This window comes from Chaetodon trifascialis, chromosome 12 (assembly GCF_039877785.1).
Source record: "Chaetodon trifascialis isolate fChaTrf1 chromosome 12, fChaTrf1.hap1, whole genome shotgun sequence".
NCBI classification, from domain to species: Eukaryota; Metazoa; Chordata; class Actinopteri; order Chaetodontiformes; family Chaetodontidae; genus Chaetodon; species Chaetodon trifascialis.
The window spans coordinates 6,599,277-6,618,312 of NC_092067.1; the positions used below are offsets into that span (position 1 = coordinate 6,599,277).

Below are 19,036 nucleotides of genomic sequence, written 5' to 3' on the forward strand. Positions count from 1 at the left end.
GGTGTGTGCATGCGCTTGTGTGTGTGCTTGTGTCTGGGGACATAAATCTGTGTACACACAGTGACATTGTGGGGACTTGCCAGCCTTATGGGGACAAAAAGCAAGTCCCCACAATCTAAATCATTAAACTTCAGGGTGAAGACTTGAGTCAAGGTTGGGGTAAGCACCCAGGAAATGAATGTAAATATATGTACGTGTGTGTGTGTGTGTGTGTGTGTGTGTGTGTGTGTGTGTGTGTGTGTGTGTGTGTGTGTGTGTGTGTGTGTGTGTGTGTGTATGTGTGTGTGTGTCCCAGTGAAAAGAAGAACGTCAGGATGTCGAGGAGGCATTTGACGAGGCTGGAACATTTGGTTCTTGCTCCACATCAATATTAAAAGCAGGATTATGATGAACCAGTTCTTCACCAACTGCCGCTGCCTTGAAGCCCTTGAGCAAGTCATGTAATTGTGTTCATCACCGGCACAGCTCGTCAGGTCGGAGGGTGTGTAACTGTGTGAATGTAAAGCAGGGCGGCGCTTGAAAAGTGCACCATGCTCTGCCAACAAACGAAGAGGTGCTGACGTGTGGATCAAACTGACAGCGTCAGAGGCTGTGACCTCAGAGAGTTCAGCCTTCTCCTCTTATCATCAGGGCTCGTCATTCAGAGTGCTGTTCCACTGACATATGTGCCATTCAGAAGCTCCTCACATCTGTTCTCCTGCAGGAGTGAAGTCACGTGCTTCTTGTGTGTGAGAACAAGTAAAGAGAGTTAAATCTTAAAGATCTTAAAGAGACAAAGGGCACCCCTGACAAATGTCATCCATGCTGTCGTCGCTGCCTGAAATCTGATCTGCCTTCTTCGCTCCAGACACCAAAGATGCGGTAGAAGAAACAGTCCCAAATATCTCATCACATGTGACAGTTACCTCTGTGATAGATTAATGTTAAGACCGATCCCCAACACAACCTGGTACCATCCAATGCACTAACTGTACTGTTCCCTTAAGGGCTGTTCACCCAGCAGCAACCTTTTAATATACAGCAAAGTAAAACAAAAGTACAGTAAATACATAAGTAAAGATGAAAAAGATATATAGGCTAGATATGCAGTAAACAAAATATACATGGAAAAAATATGACTTCTGGTGTCACACACCAATACAAAAGCAGCAATTAGAACAAAAAGCAGACTAGCAGTTTGTCTAAGAGCCCTGATGGTTGTGGGGCTAAAATGCTGTTTGTCCTCAGGATGACAGATCAAAGTCCATGAGGTCGTTCAAATCTGAAGGGTTTATCCTCTCTGGACCACGAATGCGTCCGGCTGATGACATGGGGATCTTTTCATGACATGTCTTATCTGCAATGTCCAAAACGAAAAGGACTCGTCCTCTGCAGAGCATGAATGTGTTTGGTCATGACAGTCTGCGTATTCCATGCTGGTATTTCTTGTGTTAAAGTGGCTGGAGATGTTGGTGGTGGGGAAAACACAGGTTCAGCCCTTACCTTTCAAGGCAGCTTGTCATGAACCAAAATCCCTGTCATATGATGGTGAAACAGTTCCAGGGCAGCACAGTTACCACAGGCCTGCTTCTGGGAACCATGAATATCCAACCCAAAAGTCATAGTATGGCCAGATCAGAGGTTTACCTTAAGTCTGATGGAAAACTTTGCATGGTCAGTGAAGGGCGTGCTAACGAGAGAAGTTAACCATACGCTAAGAGGAACATCTCCGTCTCTCTGCCTTTGGTAAAGTACTTTGTACTTGTGGCTAAAAGAAGCAATGAGGCGTCTTTCATTTGCAGTCAGAGAATGACGCCAGCTGTTGTGTGGCCACTTCCTGGCCCATTTGCTCAGATAATGATAGAACGTTTGGATGGTGATGTTTTTAAGATGTTGAGGCGGGCTCAGTTTACATAATGCACTTTACATAACATCCACGCGGCGTCAAAACATGCTGGGTGTTGGACATGAACGTGTCAGCGCTGTTGTTGGAGGACACGTTGCCTCCCGAGGACTTTTAAAATGAGCATACTCAGAATTTCCTTTGAGCCAGACTTTGCTATCTAGGATGTCTGCCTCTGTTTTGTCTCCTCTCTTCTCTCAGAAGAACCCTGAACTCAATGCCCCCACAAGCTGCCTCACCTGCTAGTTCACTAACAAACACTGCCCCCCTGTGGCCCATAGGTGCCACTGTGTGCTACAGCCAAACAGGGAAGAAGGGAGAACTGATAAAAAAAGAAACATCCCAAATTCACTTTGCCCAGCAACAGTCACACTGTGCAGACTATATAAAACGCCTTCAGCGGCAGCATCTGAGAAGAGACTAAACAAGAAGATGCTTGCTGTCTGGGCTTCAGTGGCTGATAAGACTGAAAGACTGCATCTGTAAGTATGGAAATCAGCTGCTCATCGATGTGTTTGACCCTGACGGTCCACGTCAAGTCTGAGGAGCTCAGGTCTCCCTCCCTCCAGTTTCAAACCAGGTTAGGGGGGCCATGTAGTCCACATATTTCTCTCTGAGGACTCAGATGTCTCACTCATGCACATAATTCCATTCCTAAATATTCCACCAACGTGAAATCCACTGTTAAAGATCACCTGTCTGGAGCTCCTTTCAGCTTCTGGGCATCTGGCCTTCATCCTAGAGGTATATGAGTATTTTTCTGATTTCTTTCTTTCTGATCTGTCTCGTAACTTCAGCAGGTTTGATGAAATATTTTGTGAAGATACAGAAAACTCAGGGTCATTTTTCATGCAAAACCATTTCATGGTTCCAGCCTCTAAATTGTGAAAAAAATCCTACTTTTCCTCTCCAGTATTTCAATAATCTTCATTCATTTTTAATAATTTTGAGGTTTGTACTATTGCAGGGACAGAACAAACACTGTAAAGGTGTCACTTTGGGCTCAGGGGAATCGTTACAAACTAACCAGGATGAAAATAATCATGAGTTTTAGTTCTATGCAAAATAGTTACACATTAGCTCCACCTCCACCAACTACAACAGTAAAATCCTGCTTTTATATTAGTGCATGAGTAATAATAACCTAACAGTCACAATGAATCAATACACGTTTGCTGTATTAAGTACTTTCAATACTTCAGTGCATTTTCCAGATCGTACTTACAAACTTTAAGTAACATGTTCATTGCAGTACTTTTGCTTGTATTATTAGTACAGGGTGGTATATAGGACCTAAATACTTTTCCACCACTGCATATAGCTGACTTCCTCTGCAGCCACATTTTAACACAGTGTGTTGATCTGAATGATCACACAGGCATGTCATGGCAGTCTATGAGGCTCACAGGTCTGCCAGGGTGCTGTTGAGCAACTTATGTGTATAATAATGATGAGTGGCATGCTAAGCTTATCATTAGGTTGGTTTAAGAGACCAGTCTCCGTAGGTGTCTTTACAAACTTCTGGATGTTACCTGCTTCTAAATGTGAGCACGACAGTCAGATCAGTGCAGATAAGGATGTTGCTGCTGTGTGGGAACATCTGTGTACCTTTAAACAGACAATAAACGAACAAAAGCTGCTATCGTGTTCTTCCTCTGCGATATGGAGCAGCCATAATACAAAACGGCCGCTGCAGAACAGGCAGAGACAGGACTGAATGCATTTTTCTTTATTTGCAATAAAAAATAGGTATAAGATCTCCCTTTACAAATATACCAGGGAAATGCAGCATGTTGTGAACCCCCTCCCCCACACGGAGAGCAAGTAACTGCAGTGGAGTCACAAACATTTGGAAGGACAGAATCATACAGAGAAACAACACATTTACACGCACACGAGAACGCAATTCCAGCCACGGCTGTCCTGTGGAAGCTGCAGCACGATGCTACTGAGACTGCTCTTCACTCTTTGGACTCGCTGCAGCCTTGTAAATACTTCATTTGACGACTTGCGATTAAAGCCATCAACCCTTCCTTCACTGCTCAACCTCCAAGATACACTGTTGAATTTGAATGTTTAAAAAAAAAAAAAAAAAAAAAACACAGTTCGGCTTACATTCGTTTTTTTCTCACCAAAGCAAACTGAAACCTCCTAAAAACATCTGAAAAGCTGATATTTGGAATATTTTTGAAACCTCAGTGTTTACATGAGCTAACACCTTCTTCTTCTTCCCTTCATTTGTGGCAAGTTGCTACATGTTTTTTGACGTTTAACATGGTACCACAGCTAGCTGCTGATCGGTGGAACGGCTTGAAACAGTCAGCAAGAAACTCTATTGGCTCACCTGCATGCTCCTTCACGGGATTCAAACACTGCTCTACAGCACTGCTAGTGGTCAAAACATCCACACCTTTAGTGGAATCATCATGTAAACTAGGATTATCATTGTGCAGCGTTTAACCAATGTTCTTTTAAGAGTCCTGCAGAGTTTTGGACCACTAGCATCACTATGGACACAGACCACATGCCTGCTGACGGCGTCAAGCTTTCCCACAGATCAACAGGTGCTGATGCTAAGCGCCAAGAGACGAGGCATTGCTCCAGTGAAGGCAGGGAAGAGAGAAAGACAACGCAAGTCTAAATCTGTTTGCAAATGTATGAGGAAAGGAAATCCTCCGACATGTCGGTCAGGCCTCAAAGATTCACACAGTGTGCTTTACTGAGAAACACGGATTAGAAACTTCAATTGTCCACGGGGCGACTGAAAGCACTGTAATTGCATTAGTGTGCATGTAAATGTACTGAGAGAAAGAAAGAGATAGAGAGAGAGAGAAGGTGAAACGTTCCTTAAATAAATCATTACAAAGGCCTCCGAGTTACATTGATATACACATAAATCACCCAACTTAAGATTTCACCGTACACATACAATTAAGGGCATAGCAGAGAGAGAAACAAAACAAACAAACAAATAAAAAAAAACACAATCAACCCCTAAAACTAAGTCTGTATTTGAAGTCCCAGAGATATGCTACAACAGGACATGAAGTTCCAGATCAGCTGTATCTGGAGGATGCTTTTGTTTCTGCATTTCCCTAAATGCAACTAGAACTCGTGTGACAGCCCGACTCTGAGAAAACATTTAAATCTCACTTCAAAACAAGTGGAGCACGTTGTTGTGGAGTTGCACTTGTTCTCGCACACTGTCGCCTGTAGTTTTTAGTGTTAGCGTGGGCATAAACACAATCCTATCTCCACGCAGTGACTCGTGGCACCTGTCGCTTCCTGTCAGACAGTTTGAGGTACACGCCCACCAGCGGGTGAGGCAACAGACAGAAAGCTCCAGGTCTTTACACACGAATTTTGGCTCAGTCAGTAAGATTCAGAGTGATGCAGCTGTTGTGCGTGCACATACAGGGATCTGACCTCCTGTGCATGTGGCTGAGCGGATTCTGTAAATGTAGTGAAGAGGGAAAAAAAGAAAAACATCCACATACTACAGCCAGAACGGTACATTCACTTTTGTGTGTTGCCGTCACATCAGTGTTTTTATTTTTGCTTCATATTTCATAAAGTGAGCTTTTGTTTTGACTGTACCTGCAGACGGTGTGGATGTGGGGGGCTGACTTCTGTTTCAGCCAACGTATAATACTGCTTATTAGATGGTTGCTCTTGAACCCTTTCACTCGCTGCTTTTGTGATAGCAGGTTGTTCGTGACAGGCAAAGAAGTGAAACAGCTAGGCCTGGCCGCTTTTACCTCTGCCTCAACAGAGACAAAGAGGAGAGAGGTGAGAGATGTGTTCCAGCTTAATTCACCCGAGATGTGGGTGGAGCGGAGAGGATGAACCGACAGACAGATGAGACACTAGAATGGCCATGAGCAGCACCCAGCTCGCCCTGTGCTCTCAACACAGCTGACGTGTGCGCAGAAAGGCTGCATGACGCAGGAATGAGTTCATGAGCATCTGAAAGGATCAACTGATGTCAGAGTGGGAACATAACCCAAGGCGGAAACACATAAATGAGTCAATGAATCAGTCCATGAGCGACCACGTGAACAAATGAATGAATGAACTGCTGAAGTGCATAGAAGCCCGGATGGTTCTGGTGTGTCCTCTGAGTGGATGGGAAATCACCGCGGCCTCTTGCGCGTGACGAAAATGAGGACTCTGCGGATGGCAATGAGGCGGTCCTTGAGGGAGGTCATGGCCAGGATGGTGAGCTGGGCTCGATTCTCCAATGGAAGGACAGCAAGCAGCCACCAGCACCAGGCCGGACCACTTGGACTGGCCTGCAGGAGAGAAAAGACATATATCAGACAGTTATTCTCTGTGTGTTAGACAACTTTCACTGCTCACAGGGCTTCAGAAACTGTGTGTCCTTTAAGAGTCCTTTTAAGTCCTGTATGTCACAACTAAATCAGTGTCACCAGCAGGATCAACATGTGCCTTCTCACCACCGTCCATTGTCTCTGTATGTCAATAATTGTGCTGTATTCACTGCATTTACCACCTAAAGCTGGTATTCTCTCAGCATGAGCAGAAAACAGCATAGCAGAAAACAATGGAACAGCTGAGAGGGTTTCAGTGGAGATAAGGAGTGGAGGAGACAGCTATTGCCAGAAGGCTCCTCTAGGAGTAAGGGGAGGCAGTCTCTGACTGTCAAGGAACGCAGCTTTGACGTGAGGGCACTAGCAGGACACAGAATGTATGGCGAAGCATGTGGTGTTTCTATTCATACTTTCCTGTTTAGCATGGCCTTATTATTTAAAAATCCTGTCTAATCTCTGTTGTGAAGTATCTCACTTCAGACAGGAAGCATCAGTTATATTGCTGCACTAACTGCACTCTTTCCTTCCTTCAGTCTCTCATGTAACATAATCTTAGCAGTGCAATCAGTGCTGTTTCAAGCAGTTTCAGAGGGCTAACAGCAAGCCAGCATCTTGTTTCATCATGTATTTATCATTGAATCTATAGTGGCTGTGCTAAAGTGTCACTATGCTGCTCAGGTGTCTGCAGACCTGCGGGTCGGGGTCTTTGCTGGGAAGGTGTCCGAAGTGGCTGAGGATCTGGCTCTTCATGTTGTCTTTGAGGGAGGTGAACCAGCTGTTGGCCTGCTCATACACAGAGTCGTGCAGCTTCAGAAGCTCCACCAGCTCCTCTGCCTCCACCTGATTGGACAGACAAATGGTTTTAGAACACCTTTGACCAGAGAAGAGAATAACTTAAGCACATACTCATTAACATCAGCAAACCTATGCTATTGGTGCAGAGAGGGGAAAGTTTTCCCCCTCTGGAAAGAGTGACTTTGCCAGTGGCACAGAGAAAGTAACTCTGGATTGCTTTTTCCCCCACTGCTCAGCTGTCACAGAGGCACTTAGGGCAAAAAACCTGAGTTCTCCTTTGTGTAACATTTGCTCGACAGCAGCATGATGGAAAGTGCCTGAAATGACCAGCTCTAAGAGGAGCACGCACACGCACGCGCACACACACACACACACACACACACACACACACACACACACACACACACACACACACACACACACACACACACACACACACACACACACACACACACACACACACACACACACACACACACACAGACTTCCTCTTAACCCACCTTCTTGTCTTCCAGGTACTCTATCTTGGCAGTGTTGTAGCCATCTCTTTGGCCATGGCTGAGGACCTTGAACCGAGACACACCGATGGTGTCGACCACTGAACGGCCGTCGGGAAAAAACTTTACATCTCTCACCTGAAAGATGGATGATCTTGATTTTACACTGACAGTCTGTTTTTGACTTCATAACAGCAGAGTGAAGGAGAAAATGTGACCAATCCAGCGAACCAGTTCTAGATACACACTCACCTGCAGCATGCAGCCGTAGTCGGCAAAGCCCTTGAGTTCATCAGCTATGCACATGCCGAACTGCTTGGTGCCCGTCTCCATAGAGCGGCGGATCATGAGGCGGTAGCGCGGCTCAAACACATGCAGTGGGCAGGGGATGGTGGGGAAGGCCATGGTGCACACAAAGATGGGCACTTCCTGGTTCAGGCTACAAGAGGCACAGTGAAGAGTTCATTGAGACTTGGGGGGTCTGTGTGTATGTGCAAGGTTTAGAAACTGAACTACCTTATAATGCTTCATTCTATCTGGAAAGTGCAAATCAAACTGAAAGTAGGCAGAGTTCATTGTCAAATGAATGGAGCCACATTGAAAAGTCCAGTGTGTCTGCGCAGGTACGTAAAAGGTTCTGCTGTTTTGCTGCCACTAAAAACATCTAAACATATTCAGAATATTCAGGTGTATAGTAAATAACTGACTTGGACAACTCTTTCATCTCCTCTTCATGGATTTTCTTCCTTTCTGCCAGCTCGTCTCCTAGGTAACGCTGCAGCACTTCCTCCATCAGGAGAGTCTTGTTGTAGCCCCTGGTGGCCAGATACTGCAACAACAACACACAATACACCATAAGTATGCTAGTTATTGCACACTTGGGCTACAAAAGACAACTGTTTTCATTCCCATTTAATCTGTCAAGATTTTTATGATTCATCTATTCTTCTCTTGACTGACAAAATGTCAGAAAATAGAGATACAGACCCACTGAAATTGTTTTGTGTAACCAACAGTGCAAAACCTTACATTTACATCTGGTCTCTTACTGCGCACGCACACAGACAGACAGACAGACAGACAGAGACACACACACACACACGCACGCACGCACACACACACACACACACACACACACACACACACACACACACACACACACACACACACACACACACACACACACACACACACACACACACACACACACACACACACACACACACACACACACACACACACACACACACACCGCCCAGAGCAAGGTTCTGTTGGAAGTTTCTGCGTGTTAAAAGTGCTTGCTCATGGGGGAATTGTTGAGTCTCTCTAAATTAAAAGAGCATGGCCTAGACCTGCTCTACATGGAAAATGTCAGGAGACAAATTGGATTGAATTGTACCTCCGACAGATTCTCCTTGCACAGAGGGCAGTTGGGGTTGTGGTCCAGGCAGCGCTCCAGACATTTGAGGCAGAAGGTGTGACCGCAGGGAGTGGCCACCGGCTCATAGAACAATCTGGAAACAAACAACAAAAAGCACACAAATTCTAACACGCTGCACCCGCCAGCACTGGCTGTTAGCCACTTATACCAGGGCTGAAGGCATCACATGCAGATACTTGTCTTGATAACAAGGTTGCATTCAGATATAAAGACATTGAGGTTATTTCACACTTTGGGTCAAACTGTGTGAATACTACATATTCAGGCGGTTTGTATGTGTGTGTGCGTGTGTGTGTGTACGTGTGTGTGAATGCTGGACTGTGTAGTCACCTCATGCAGAGTGAACACTCCATGTCTCCACTGTCCAACAGGTCAGCAGGAACCACCCTCCCTCCACACACTGCGGCTGTCTGAAAGCTGCATGGCTCATCTGTACAAAACATGACAACATCAGGATACACATTTCTTAAACAGTACACAGAACCAACAATAAGACAACAACATTAAGAAGACCAGTCATTACACTGGGTTTGCTTTTTTTACACTGGACCAACCACCACTGGCATAATGTTGCACCAGTGCATGATCTTAGGATCTGAATCTTTAAGCGTGATGACAGGATCAGACAGGAGGTGGAAGTGGCACAAAGCACTGCGACGTGTCAATTCTTGCATGGGCAGTAGCCTGACTTTGCATTGCTACTGTTTTCTAATCACACATAGAACTGACAACCTCAAGAATTTCTAATGTAAACCTCTTCAAGTGTTGGATAACTAGGGCGTCACATTTTCTGCCACAACAAAGTTAAAAGGACCATCAGCTTTCGTGATGATCTGCAGGAAAGGGAATCTCCCTCTGTAAGTGTGTGTGTGAGAGTGTGTGTGTCTGGTCGTCTCTCTTGCGCTTTGTTCAGACACAACTGACAAATATGTGGCAGAAATACATGATCACAATAACAACAGCCCACCATCCCTGCCTTGAACAGACTGTGGGGCTTCAGATTCTCTTACCAAGTCTGTGCAGTTTGGAGGGAGGGTTGAAGATTGCTGAGGGTCCATCTCCACTGTGTTTCCTCTTGAGGCCACCAGGGGGTGCTGGCAGGGCAGCCAGAGCACCAGCCAGGCTCTTGGTGCTGTCCTCCCCTGCAGCAGAGTCCGATTTACCAGGACACAGAGCAGACAGTCTGCAGGATGAGTCGTCCACTGGAGTGCTTTTAGTCACACTGACCTCAGAGTCCTGGATAGACAGACAGACAGACAGACAGCCAGACAGACAGATTAGTGAGCTGGACGATTATGAAAGGATGATCACTTTGACAGCAACACTCCAGCGCACGTTTATAGCAGCTACTACACAGGTCAGTTGTACTTTTGAAAAATAAAACTGGAAATCGAACATTATCTGTAGAGAGCCAATGAGTGTCCCTGTGTCAAGCTACAATAATCAATGTCCCTGACAGGAACCTGCTGATATACACCTCCCTCAAAGGAAATCAATGTAAGGAAGACAAAGGGTTTTCAGATCCCTGGGACTAAAGGCCTAAGAATAACACTCAGGAAGATGAGCACAGATAAATGCAGCACGCTAAATTTCACAATGACTGGTGTAACTGACCTCACTGACTTGCCAAAAATGTTTCGAAGAAAATAAAGCTAAATAAAATCAACACACAGTGCTGGAGATATAAGAAACTTATTGGAAAACATCCATCGGCGTTGGGGTAACTCATTTCGATAAAATCTATTTTCTCACAGATCTTCCCATTGGTCTGTGTTTGTTTGTGTGCAGTTACCTGTGAGGAGGAGCCAGGTTTCTGTGTGAGCGGCCTCAGGGACCTAAGCAAGGCAGCGGGTTTGATGAGGCGGGTGGTCAACCCCCCCTGTAGTGGGTGCAACGGTGTTGGCAGGTCCTCATTCTCAAACACAGAGGAGAACAGCTCGCTAAGGACCTGCAGGATGAATCAACACAAGGCTCTTGGTTAAGGTTCACAATACTCAAAGACAGATGAGGAGAAGTAGGTGGAGACATTTGTCTTTCCCCTTGTATTCTGCCAAAAATCAAGAGCTAACAAAGGCAATCTTGTTTTTCTTTCACTGCCGCTCATGACTTGGGACTCATTTACTTTTCAACAGGTCATTCTGTGCATTTTGCACCGAAATTCATTAGGAAAAACTATAATTAAACAATAAAACGGCCAATAAAATGTCAAAGAATGAACATGAATCAGTGCTTCCCAAAGACCAAGATGACATGATCAACTTGTTTTGCCTTGTCCGCAATCCAAAGATATTCAGTCTACCGTTACAGAGAAGTGAAGAAATGAGAAATGGCATGAGAGAATTTTGACCTTTTTTGACCATTAAAAAAGTGACCCAAACCCATTAATCAATTATGAAAATAGCTGGAAATTAATTCAATGGTTGAAAACTAATCGATTAATCATTGCAGCTCTACACAAATAATAGCAAATTAGCAATGCTAACATTAGTAGCCAGGGCAATGAACAAGCAATCGTTTCTACAGCTCAAAAGGGCAAACAGTAGAAGTTACCTTGATTCTAAAAGAGTCACATTTGTCATTCGTCGCAAGTGGACTTTCTGACATAACAAGTGGATTAGCTATGATGTTTTAATCAGCTGGAGAGGAATAATAAAACACCTGGATGTATTTTATAGGGCTGTTCCTACTGACTAAATTCTAAAGAGCTTCTCTTACCTTCTGAGCCTCCAGTTTGACTTTGGTCCAGTCAGGCTTTAGCGCCACACACAAAAAGTATTCCTGCAAAGCCTCATCATTCCGGCCTGCTTTACTCAGCGCAGTGGCTTTCAGACAGTGAGCCTGAAATAAACAAACGAAAAAAGTGTTACAGTGTGATCAAAGCAATGCAGCATTATATTTGAAATCTGCAGTAAGTTTGACGACATCATTTATTATCACTTGACCAACAGGCATGAAAGCCCTAAACAGACCTTTTTCATGTTTTCATTATATCACAACTACTACATGAAAAATGGAAACATGAAAAGCTGGCCATACAATTATTATTAGCACACATTATTTATCTTTATGCACCATAAGAGCTTTGCTTTTTTCCAAACTTCCTCCACTTTAGATTACTGGAAGTGTATTCTGATCTGTCCTATTCACTGTGTTTTCTTGAAGCAGGAAAACAGAACAAACATCCTAATATTCATAAACATAAATGATCTTTGTCTCACCTTTGTCCAGAGAGGTTTTATATGACAGAGGTTGTTGGCATCCTGCACTGCCTGACTGAAGTTCCTCATCTCCATGTGCAACTCAGCCCGCTGACACAGCAGTCTGCCTGAAGAGGGCACTGTACACCACAGGGAAAAACAGACACACCCACATATACACACACGCCATGAGGTTAGTGGACAGGCCTCCGGGGGATGGACTGCTTTTTCTAGGTCTCGTAGAAGTAGGGCAACAATGTAACATGTGACATGAGACCTATTTCACGTGTGAGAATGCTATGTGGCTTACGTAGTTATTATAAGTAGTGTCAGAGGACAACGACCACTCTGTTTTTGTTATACAACAGTCACCTCATTGCCACATCTTCAAACTGGTGTTTGGCAAATGACACACCTAACTGTGTTAAGAACAAGCACTTTATGTACCCAATCTTAACTTATGGAACCTTTTTCAACACTAAATACCGTCTTCTTTCTTAACAACCAAGAAGCTCCAGTCTGATGACAGCATCAGTTCAAGCAGGAACTTTAATTATATGGGATTAGTTCAAAGACAAACACGGTTAATTTAATGCTGGTGATTATATTGTTTGGGAGCTAAACTCTTCCTGTGATCCTGTGTGTGGACAAGTATTGTAAACCCTTCTGACAGATACCTAAAAAAATTAGATGAACACATGGAACTGCTATAAATAAATGAGTACAAATGATGGTGGAATACTATTCCAAGATTGCACAAGGCTGCAAACAAACAGGAGGAAAGTTATGAGGAAGTTTAGATGCTTTTTTGATCGATGCTTCTACTTGAGCGTCTTTTTTGAAGTATTAGTTCCAGTCTTGGTTTTCTTGTTTTGGAAAAGACCAAACTCAGTACAGTTCAACAGTGTATCTCTGGTTTCCATTCAGCTTGCTAAGTTGGTGACCCTTACTGATTTACCCACAAAAAATGTTATTGGCCTTTGCCTTTGGCACCTTGTGAGTGGAAATTGGATTCTGAAACCCTTTGGCAAGTTATTTGAGAAACCATTTTCCAAAGGCTGAATCGTTTCCCGAAAACCGAACAGAAGGCGAAGAGGCTGAGTGAGCTGAGACTCGGGCACTAACACTAACAGCAGGACCAACAGACAATATTTACATATTCTCAAAATACTGTGCTATAATCAAACTCCAAACAGCCTTTTTGTGACTGCCCAATAAACATTTGGAAACTTTTGCCAGGGGAAGAGGAGCTTCCATCATTAACATCTAGCAAAGTCTACACTTGAGTTTTCCTACTTATTTTTATTAACATTATTTTAAGAGCACTACATCAACATCAGCCAAAGAAAATAACCATCTGAACACCGAAAATCCAGCCACAGTCCACCTCTCTAGACTCCTGCAGCAGGACTTGGACTTCAAACAAACAACTGTACAAAACTATAAATCTAATAAAAAGTAGGTGGCAAGGCCACAATCACAGCTAACACTGGTAAATAATTTGCCTGAGACAGATAGCTGAAAAAACAAGACTATTATGCTCGTCAGGTTGCGCCGGTATGTAATTAAGGATGGGAATCAAGAACCATTACCAGTTGAGAACCTGCTCCCATTTATCAGATCATATGGACTCGCATAACACTGAGCTTATCAGCTCCTTTTTTTAAATGATGTCAACATGTTTTTCTGACAGTTAGTGCAACACGTCATCAAATTTGGGCATGCACGCTGCTGGAAACATGGAGCAATGGAGGAAAGACAGAAATGGTCCAAAGCGTGGCTTCATTTCACACAGAAAGGTGAAAACAGTGTTTGTTCTAATATCTACAACACGATCATTTCAAGTAAGGGTGGAAACAACAACAATGTGAGGACACATCTGTCTATGCAACAAGGGTTTAAATTTAAGGAATATCATGTATTTGACACGATGCACAAGTGCACTGATTCCAAACCGAGCCGCACGTCCGTTACAAAGGGTAAATGTCTTGTGTTGTATTAACATTAGTGCCACACAGGAAGATTTTTTCTTTGCCCAAGAAAACCAAAACGAAAACAAATTCTGTACAAATAGTCTCTCATTTCATCCATTTTAGATGGGGATAGGCAGACTGTTGCTGCAGCTAGCTCTCAGGCTTCAGCCAGCTTGAATCAAAACCTGTCCAGGCCAGGATCAATAAGGGAACTGATAATTCCCACTGCTTTACGTACTGCACCACAAATTTAGGGTGCCAAAAATGTACTTAGGCTGCCTGCCTATGTCTTGGTGAAATATATGGCATCCATTACAACTTTAACACCAACATAGTTTTTTTTATATTATGGTTACAACATAAGTGAACTTAACACACTTGTGTGTTTACTCGAGCCCAGAAACTCCAGTGTCATGTGCTATTGCCAGTTTGCCTAACATTTACTTTATTGCCTTTTTGCAAGCAGGTATAAACCCACAATTGCTGTAGCTCGATGAAAAAGAGCAGCAATCTTCTAGCAATAAAAGAGAGGACATCACTCTGTTTACTGTCACCAGGACATATTGGCATAGTAAAGGTTTCAGCCAACTATCAGCTTCACTCAGAAATGTTTTCAATGGAAAAATCTATTTAAGTCTGACATTTTTAAATCTCTCTGGTCATAAGGTCCATTGAAAATAATTCCTGAGTTAGATGTGAGAATATTCTGGCTTTACACACCGTATTTTCTTATGTCCGCCTTCAGTTTTACCTTGTTTCTGTCAAGTTAGGAATGAAGTGATAAAGTTTAATGATGATGAAATTACTGTTTTGGCACTAGAGTGGATGTTTCTGGTTAAACAAAAAGGATCTTACTCTTAAAGAAGAAGGTCTGTCTCTGCAGGAGTCCTTTCTATAATATCGTCAGACATTTACAATAGCAATCTGAACCTGTTAGTGGCACAAACAACCACTTTTAATGGATGTACACAATGAAATAAACTACAAGAAAACAATGGAGGGAGCTATGAGCTCAGACCTGATGTAAAACAGTGGTTATGAGAGGGAAATATATTCTTAGGTTAGACATTTCATAGGTAGGTGGGCATTTTTCTGTTCTGTCCCTGGAGTGTCAGCTGCAGCTTGAAGGTAGACTAGGATGAGAAGGCTGATCTGTTGATCTTCTGACTCACTGAAACAAGAACAAGCTTGGTTGGAATTCTAATTCACTGGAACGTGATTGTGACAAAGCACTAGGTCAGCTATGGTGGAAAGGGGAATGCAGTTCCTCGAGCTGGACATGCTTTAACAGAGAAGGTGGATGACCTACATCCTCCTAAAAACTTCTAATCAAAGACACGCATAAGGTCTTAGGTAAGAAGAGTGAAATAAAATGTGGGAAACCTAGAAAGAGCAGCCACAAGAGATGAAACCAGTTATGTTTTCCATTATGTTTTTTCCCTGTTTCAGTATCCATTTTGCTCTCTACACTTAAACACAGAACATCATCATCAACATCGTCATTATATCACATTGTGCAAATACAGTGCATAAGATATGCAACACTGACAACCGCCAAGAGGAAAAATATTTCCCTACAAGGCGCAGGTTGGATAACAGCTGACATCATGAGCCCATTACGCTCATCCTGCATCCGGGATACCAGAAGGCCTCCTGCTGCATTTGTTGGGGAAACACTGACTGGCAGTGGCAAAGCTGTGAAGGCACTCTGTCCTCCTGTCACCCAGAGGCCTTCACAAAACAGAAGGCATGAATCAATATTGATCTAGGGAGATAATTATTGTAAAAAATTGCCATTTGAAGGCTCAAAATGATAAAAACAGACCACAGTATATTCATTTTGATTGACATTTTCTTCTCCAATCAATCTCTTAAACCAACATGAGTGTGAACACTGTGCCAGTGCCATGTTTCACCCATTGAGCTATTCGAGGACCACAGGGAATGGATTTTTAATGTGAATCTAATATGTAGTCCAGAGGTGGAAAGAGGTTGGTTCAACTTTCTGAGGATTCAAACTGTGCAACATGAGACTTGCCACTGCCCACAATTAATGAAACAACCTGGCACACTTTACGTAACGTGCCAACAGAAGAGAACATTGTGTATTCTGGCTGAGCAGGTTCAGGAAAACAGCTGCTTAAAGTGACAATAATCTCAAAGATGAAGCCCATGAAAGCATCACTTTAAGCATAAAGGAAACTGATGTTGAACTAATGTAGTGTAGCAACAGTTCCAATTTATCGCCCTCATTTTTTCACCAAATGTTATTCAACACACCAAAAACTGCCAGCTTATGAAACACCACCAGCAAGGGGAGGGGCTAAGGCTTAAGTCCAACTCAGTCTGTCACAACTAAAGAATGTATTCATGCAGTATGTAAGTATTGTGCAAATAAATACAACATTCAGGATATATAACAAATTGAGCTCTGGTGTCCACAGAGCTGTGCATGCATCCCTCCCCTATCAAGTTAGCTTCTCTATGAAAAGTGCTGAACACAAGACATGGTGTGAATGTGTCACTGGAAAACATAAGATCAGTACTGCATGTGTGCTGCTTAAGTAATGAGGCAGAGTGCATCATATAACGCCTGACCTCGGTGCGGTCTAAATAGGTAGGAGTGGCGCCACTTATTGGTGACACCGGGTAGTTAGACTGGAAAAAGTAGGTCACCTGTGCAAAATGCTGTAGTTCTGACAAGAAAATGCCACATTTGACGCAAAAAGGTGTACATTAAATACATTTCGTTGTATACATGAAGGCTGTGCTCTCTTACCTAGATCCACTGCTGCATTGTACTTCTCCAAGGCATCAGAGAGGCTCTGATTTTTCCACAACACCTCTCCTTCCATCCAAAATTTCCTAGCTTTGCTCTCAGTTGCGAACAGTTTATCCAGCAGGCCGCTGAGGACAACATCTAGTCTCCGGCCGTTGGGCAATCCATCCTTTTTGTTCAACTTTTGTCTGCAGTGTATACAGTCTTTGACAGAATCGTCCTCCAAGCAGCGTTTGCAAAAAGTGTGTCCGCACTCCACGGTGGTCGGCTCATGGAGCAGACACCTGCAGAGGCCACAGGAAAACAAGTCCAGTGCTTCATCCTCTCCACACTCCCCGTCGCTTTCAATCCCATCTTCCCCACTGCTGCTTTTACCATGCCCGTTAAGCGGCCCAGAGATGCCCAGTTCTTTCTCACAGAGAGTCCGGGCGATGGTCTCCACCAGGAGGGGAAGCTCCTCAGGGCGCAGTTTGCCCAGGCTGGCCGCTGTGCAGTACGAGTCCAGCGCCTCGGATATTCGCCCGGCGCGAGCCAAAGAGTCGGCCTTCCTCAGACATAAGCCCCTGTCCGGCTGCTGGAGGTCTGCGAGCTGGGAGCTGTAGATCTCCACGGCCAGGTCAAAGTCCCCAGCCCGGCTGGCCTCCTCTGCCACCTCCAGCATTTCGGGGCAGATGCCCGCAGCTCCAGGGTTGGAGAGCGGGTGAACGAACACCTCGCTCTGGTGAGACCTTACTCCTGTCTCCATCTTCTTCTTCCAAAGGGAAAATCAGATACTTAGCTCAGACAGCGAAGAGGTTCACTGATAGTCTGGCAAAAGCAGACCTAACTCCCCACGCGGTTCAGAAATCATATTCCACGTTAAGCTATCATTGAACGTCTTGCTATCAAACCAAACCTCTGATTTTGCCAGTCTCTCACAGTTGGCCATCGGAAATAGGTTAGGACTCATTCTGAGTCATACCTCAACTCCAGCAAAATAAGACGTCTGAGTAACATTGCTGGTCAGTGACAAGGTCCCGCAAACAGTCAACTGTGGCCTCTGAACCAACAAAGCCACCGAGCGATGTGGTTTCCCTGTAAACACCGGCTGTGGCGACTTGGAGATCGGTGTTACTTACGAAACGTTCCGCTTGTCGAACGTATCTTTCCCCCTTTACAACAAGGAGACGGTTTGATGTCGTTTCTCGGCTGCAAATTGGAAACTTCCCAGATAATGTCGCGTTTAAGAGAACACGAAAATGATTCTACATCACCTTTATGCTTAATCGATAGCCGGTGGGTGAAGTCCTCCGTGCTTAGCAAGTAAGGAGCTTAATTTCCATTTCGCCTATCGTGCTAACTCACCGTTAAGATACTGTACAAACCCAACAAAGGCAAAGTTTAGCTTTGAAAATAGTTTACAATACGTGAAAGTCGAGGAGAAACGGAATATAGCCTTGTCACAGACCCGCAATCTTGTCTTTGCTTCAGTGGACCGCAGCTGATCGGCCGTTGTTTTTATGTAAGAGACCCAGGGTGCACTTGGAGCAGCGAGCTAGCTAAGTTAACGTTACAACGGGTTAACTAATAGCTAACGCCGACTGTCCCCTCGTCGCTCGTCGAGGTCTTCAAACGTGCTCTTTTCAACCCGTTGTTCAAACCCGTTTACTTTTATTAATCCGGATGTCATGTTCTCTTCTTAAAAATCGAGAAAACCACGATAAAAAATAAAGCAGTCACTGGTATACTCCATCTTGATCGCTAGCCAGCTAGCTTCCGCTGCTAGAGGTTGTTGCTTCCACGGATTTCATGTACACTTCACCGAAGCGAGCGCAGGGCGTCACGTGACGCACGAGACAGGCTCTTATTGGCCCTTTATGTGGCTCCTTATATAACGCAATGGTATTGTATAACCCCTCAGACAGAAGTGGATGACTTATCTTCACTAAAACGAGCACATATCACAGTTAGTTATTGATTCTGACGAGGTAACACACGTGATATCATAATAATATTCCTTCTTGGCGAAATAAGAGGAACCATCGTGTTCAGTTTGACTTGAACTATCTCTCTGTCCCTGGTTTACTCATAATTCCGGCTGTGGGATTGATTCGTTTTATGTAATGCTTTATATAAGCTGCGTTTCACGTCTGGTTTTGGAG

At 44.0% G+C, this 19,036-nt stretch overlaps 1 protein-coding gene across 1 annotated transcript; it reads right to left on the bottom strand.

Moving 5' to 3' along the window:
• Nucleotides 1-3,598: 3,598 nt before the first annotated feature.
• On the bottom strand, nt 3,599-18,692 carry lonrf2 (LON peptidase N-terminal domain and ring finger 2). The gene is made up of 12 exons (XM_070975716.1): nt 16,896-18,692; nt 12,165-12,283; nt 11,662-11,784; nt 10,739-10,894; nt 9,957-10,182; nt 9,277-9,376; nt 8,905-9,019; nt 8,213-8,334; nt 7,758-7,944; nt 7,509-7,643; nt 6,904-7,053; nt 3,599-6,174 (listed from the first exon to the last, which is right to left on the bottom strand). Exons 1-12 carry the CDS (start codon nt 17,638-17,640, stop codon nt 6,016-6,018), a joined length of 2,337 nt encoding a protein of 778 aa, XP_070831817.1. The 5' UTR covers nt 17,641-18,692; the 3' UTR covers nt 3,599-6,015.
• Nucleotides 18,693-19,036: the final 344 nt, after the last annotated feature.